The sequence below is a fragment of the Arachis ipaensis genome, chromosome B06 (assembly GCF_000816755.2).
Source record: "Arachis ipaensis cultivar K30076 chromosome B06, Araip1.1, whole genome shotgun sequence".
NCBI classification, from domain to species: Eukaryota; Viridiplantae; Streptophyta; class Magnoliopsida; order Fabales; family Fabaceae; genus Arachis; species Arachis ipaensis.
The window spans coordinates 126953838-126957809 of NC_029790.2; the positions used below are offsets into that span (position 1 = coordinate 126953838).

Below are 3972 nucleotides of genomic sequence, written 5' to 3' on the forward strand. Positions count from 1 at the left end.
ATTACAGAACACAGAATTGATCCAACAATGTAGCTCAATATGACCAAAATTGCGCAACACATTGCACACATATTTGGGAAAACACGTTTGCCATTTAATAATGGCCTGTATACTGTTTGTTATGTGCTTTCTAATAAGAAAACATACTTGCTCTCCTATTTGCAGGATTATATTGATCAGAATATCTTAGCTATGCAAAGTGATTTCTGAAGAATCAATTTGTTTCATTACAAAACAAATATTGCAAATTATAGATAGTAATGTTCATTGACTGTTATTGCCATAATGCCATCTATATTTGTGTGTTTTAATGGAATTTAGATTTTCATAATATGAAAGGGAATGGGGAATCTCTTGTTTGTATAAGGATCTGGTTTGGTTATCCCCTGGAATTCCATGTTTAAGGACTTGGTCCATGACATTTTTCAATTACGTAAGTTGTTAACCAAACTTATAACTACTTTAGGAACTCCAATGTAGTGATTGGTCATGTCGTCCTCTTACAGAAGAGCAGATAACATATGCAGCTATGGATGCTCATTGCTTGGTTGAAATATTTAACGTCTTCAATTCAAAAGTTGCCAATACAGGTTTGTATGCTTGAAAATTTTATACCACTAAATCTGCACCTGTGTATAATGTCTAGCATGTCATCGTGTTGCATTTCTTTTTATTGTCATAGTATTTAAAATTTCATGGTTATTGATTGAGCATTTGCTCACTAGAGTTTTGAAAATGTTTCGAAAATGTTTCAATTATGTGTTTGTGGTTTTTTGTCTAGTGCTGTTTTGAATCTATCTTCTTGCATCCTCCTTTTTTCATTTGATCCCTCTAGTTTTTTGTTACTTAATAGCTAAAGATTTATCACATGTTCAGTATTTGGCTTAATATACTTGATAAAGCTTTCATGTGGGTAGTCAATTAGGAATGCTTGACTTGCCCTGGTCCCACAAATAAGTATTATTGCATGAAATACTCAGGATTTGTATAGCATTCCTGGAATCAACGGTTCACGGTATAATCAACTTGACCATCATTTTCCATTATAGAACAAAGCAAATTCTTGCAAAGCACAATCATCTATCAAATTTTTAATTGTGAAAGAGTTGTTGAAGTTAGATGGCAGAGGAATACAAAGATATATTGAAGATTCCTTGATTTATAATGATAGATACTAATAAGAAATTGTTAGGGATAGTATGAGATGCTTGATGTTGTATTTAAAGAGAGTGGTTCTTCCCACTTAACAGCTGATTTTTAAGGTGTGAGTTCCCACTTTCCTTAAGTACTTAACAGAAATCAAATTAATATTCTAATTTGGCCACATATATTTTTCTCAAATATGGACCTTTCATATGACTGTTTTTATTTCTTATATCCATCCACTTTATATGTATAGAAACCTTTTTCATTATATTGCTCTGGATACATTCATTTATAATATTTTTATTCTAGAAATATGAACTGTTCTCCATCCATGAGGCTTATACATATAATTTTTTTATCACGTTTTTTAAATTGTCACTACAGGAGATTTTCTTCTCAAGACAACCACATTGTCTAATTCAAAGGAAAATGTTGGGCTGAAAGAGCTTTTTGCAAAGCATGATTCGAATGATAATGTCCTGGGAATGCAATTTTGTGAAGCCTTATCAATTGTTCGAGAGACTATTGGTTCTGATGCTGGTCAGGTGATACCTTCAGCTGAAAGAACAATTCAAAGGTTATCATGTTCGGTTAATGTACCTTCAGATGAATTTTTGAAGATTGTGAAAAAATATGGTGACAGAATTTTGTTAAAGGAGTCTGACAGAAGACCCAAAACCTCAAAAAAGAAAGCAAAAAAGTGGTCATCAACTAATGGCATTAGCAATGTAAAGCATTTGGAAAAATTTGACGACTGGCAAGGTATCCCACCTTGGGATCCATCAGTAGGAGGGGATGGATATCCAAAGTTCCTTTGTGATGTTATGGTAAGCATTTTAACTTTAAATATTTGATGCCTCCTTCAATATGGATATAATAAAATTCCAATTGCTTGTGGAATAAAGAACATATGATGAGGTTTATCTGTTGACTTGTATTATTTGTCTTTTGATGTTTTATTGTAACCTTTTACCCGGAAAAAAATGGGTTGCTGTTGTAATTTTAGAATTAGTTATTGGTATTTATAAGTTGAATATAATTCTGGCAAGGAAAATTACTCAGGTTGAAGGCTTGGCTAAACATTTACGATGTGTTGGGATGGATGCTGCAATTCCTTATTCAAAGAAGCCTGAACAAAGGTTGTAAATACAGTATGCTTTACTCTCTCTATTCTTTCGTTGTTGATTTTACCTTAGGAGTTCTAACAGTTGGTCTGATCCTATATCATTTTTACTGATGAAACTTTAATTATATTCAGGGAGTTGATAGAGCAAGCCCAGAGAGAGAAGAGAGTACTTTTGACACGAGATGCGAAGTTGCTAAGATATGAATATCTAATAAATAACCAAATATATAAAGTGAAGAGTCTTCTGAAAAATGACCAGCTACTTGAGGTATGTGTATTTTAAATATGAAGTCTTAAAGATTTTGATAATGAATAAATTACCATTTGTACCCATAAAAGATATAAACGCCGACAAATGTACTCATATAAGAAAAAAAAGAAATTGTAACCACCAAAGATGGCCTCCGTGTGCCAAGAATACTCGGACGTTGGTTACGTAATTGGTCCGTTAGGGTACTTTTGACACACGGAAACCATCTTCCGTGGTTATAATTGTTGTTTTATTCTTATACGAGTACATTTGTCAGCATCTGTATCTTTCATGGGTACAAATGATAATTTATTCTTTTGATAATATACATATTTTAATGTAGAATAAATATTATTTATTAATTTTAGTACGTGAACTTTTAGCATTATGATATGCAAGAGTGAACTTTTAGCATTATGATATGCAAGAGTGCTCATTTTAGGATCGAGGTTATACCACATATTTTGAAGTTGTATCCTTAGCTCAACATTATTGCTTATCAGATAGAAACTTTTCCCATATATTCCTGGAGAAACTGATTGTATGCTGTGGAGCACGCTAAAATCGAAGTTTGTTTCAGGTCATTGAAGCCTTTCAGCTAAAAATTAGTGAGGATCAGCTGATGTCAAGATGTACAAAATGCAACGGGAGATTTATACAAAAGCCACTGTCTACTGAAGAGGCTATTGAAGCTGCAAAGGGTTTTCAAAAAATTCCAAATTGCTTATTTAACAAGAATATAGAGTTCTGGCAGTGCATGGACTGTCACCAACTTTATTGGGAGGTACTTTTTACCAGTAAAGTTTGTTTTCCATGGTGAATGGTGCTATTGAACATTGCATAACTATTCATCTTTGATTCGCATTATTACACAGCATTCCTCTCTTTGACACATGAGCTATATGCTTTCCTGTCATGGAACATTGGCAACATACCTTGATTTATCATTTGCTTGTGCACTTGTTTTTGCATTGAACCCTTTTCTTATGAAGTCGTAGCCTCCGTGCTTGATTCTGAGATACTGGGAATTAATTCCATGAGACCCATATAGGGTATATCATTGGAAGGAATATTAGAAACCAAACGCGTTATTTTTTTGTTATATGCTCAACAGGATTATGATGTGTTCTTCAATTGTTTGTTTGACAATGAAAAATAACGGAAGCAGAATTTCTTCCACACTTGCTATTGCTATGCCATTAGAATAGAACAATGTGGCACCAGCTAATTATTTCTTTATTTATTTTTTAATTTAATTTTCATATACCTATAATGCAAAATAGTTTTACACAAATATTTAATCGTATATTGTCACATCATCAAAATAACTAATTTTCAAAATCACTATTTAAAAAGTCATCGTAACATATAAATTTGATTTGATGACCATGTAAAAAGCTTTATTCTAACTGTGTATCAAAATTAAACTCTATTTTTTTTTTTTTTTTGA

At 32.4% G+C, this 3972-nt stretch overlaps 1 protein-coding gene across 1 annotated transcript in view; it reads left to right on the forward strand.

The window, feature by feature from the left end:
• Positions 1–3972, forward strand: part of LOC107605240 — a 6400-nt gene that overhangs the window by 1820 nt on the left and 608 nt on the right. Inside the window, exons 3-7 of the mRNA XM_016307043.2 lie at positions 467–590; positions 1531–1973; positions 2209–2285; positions 2405–2540; positions 3103–3306. Of these exons, the coding sequence (XP_016162529.1) occupies positions 467–590; positions 1531–1973; positions 2209–2285; positions 2405–2540; positions 3103–3306 (984 nt within the window). The remainder of the gene's footprint in view (positions 1–466; positions 591–1530; positions 1974–2208; positions 2286–2404; positions 2541–3102; positions 3307–3972) is intronic.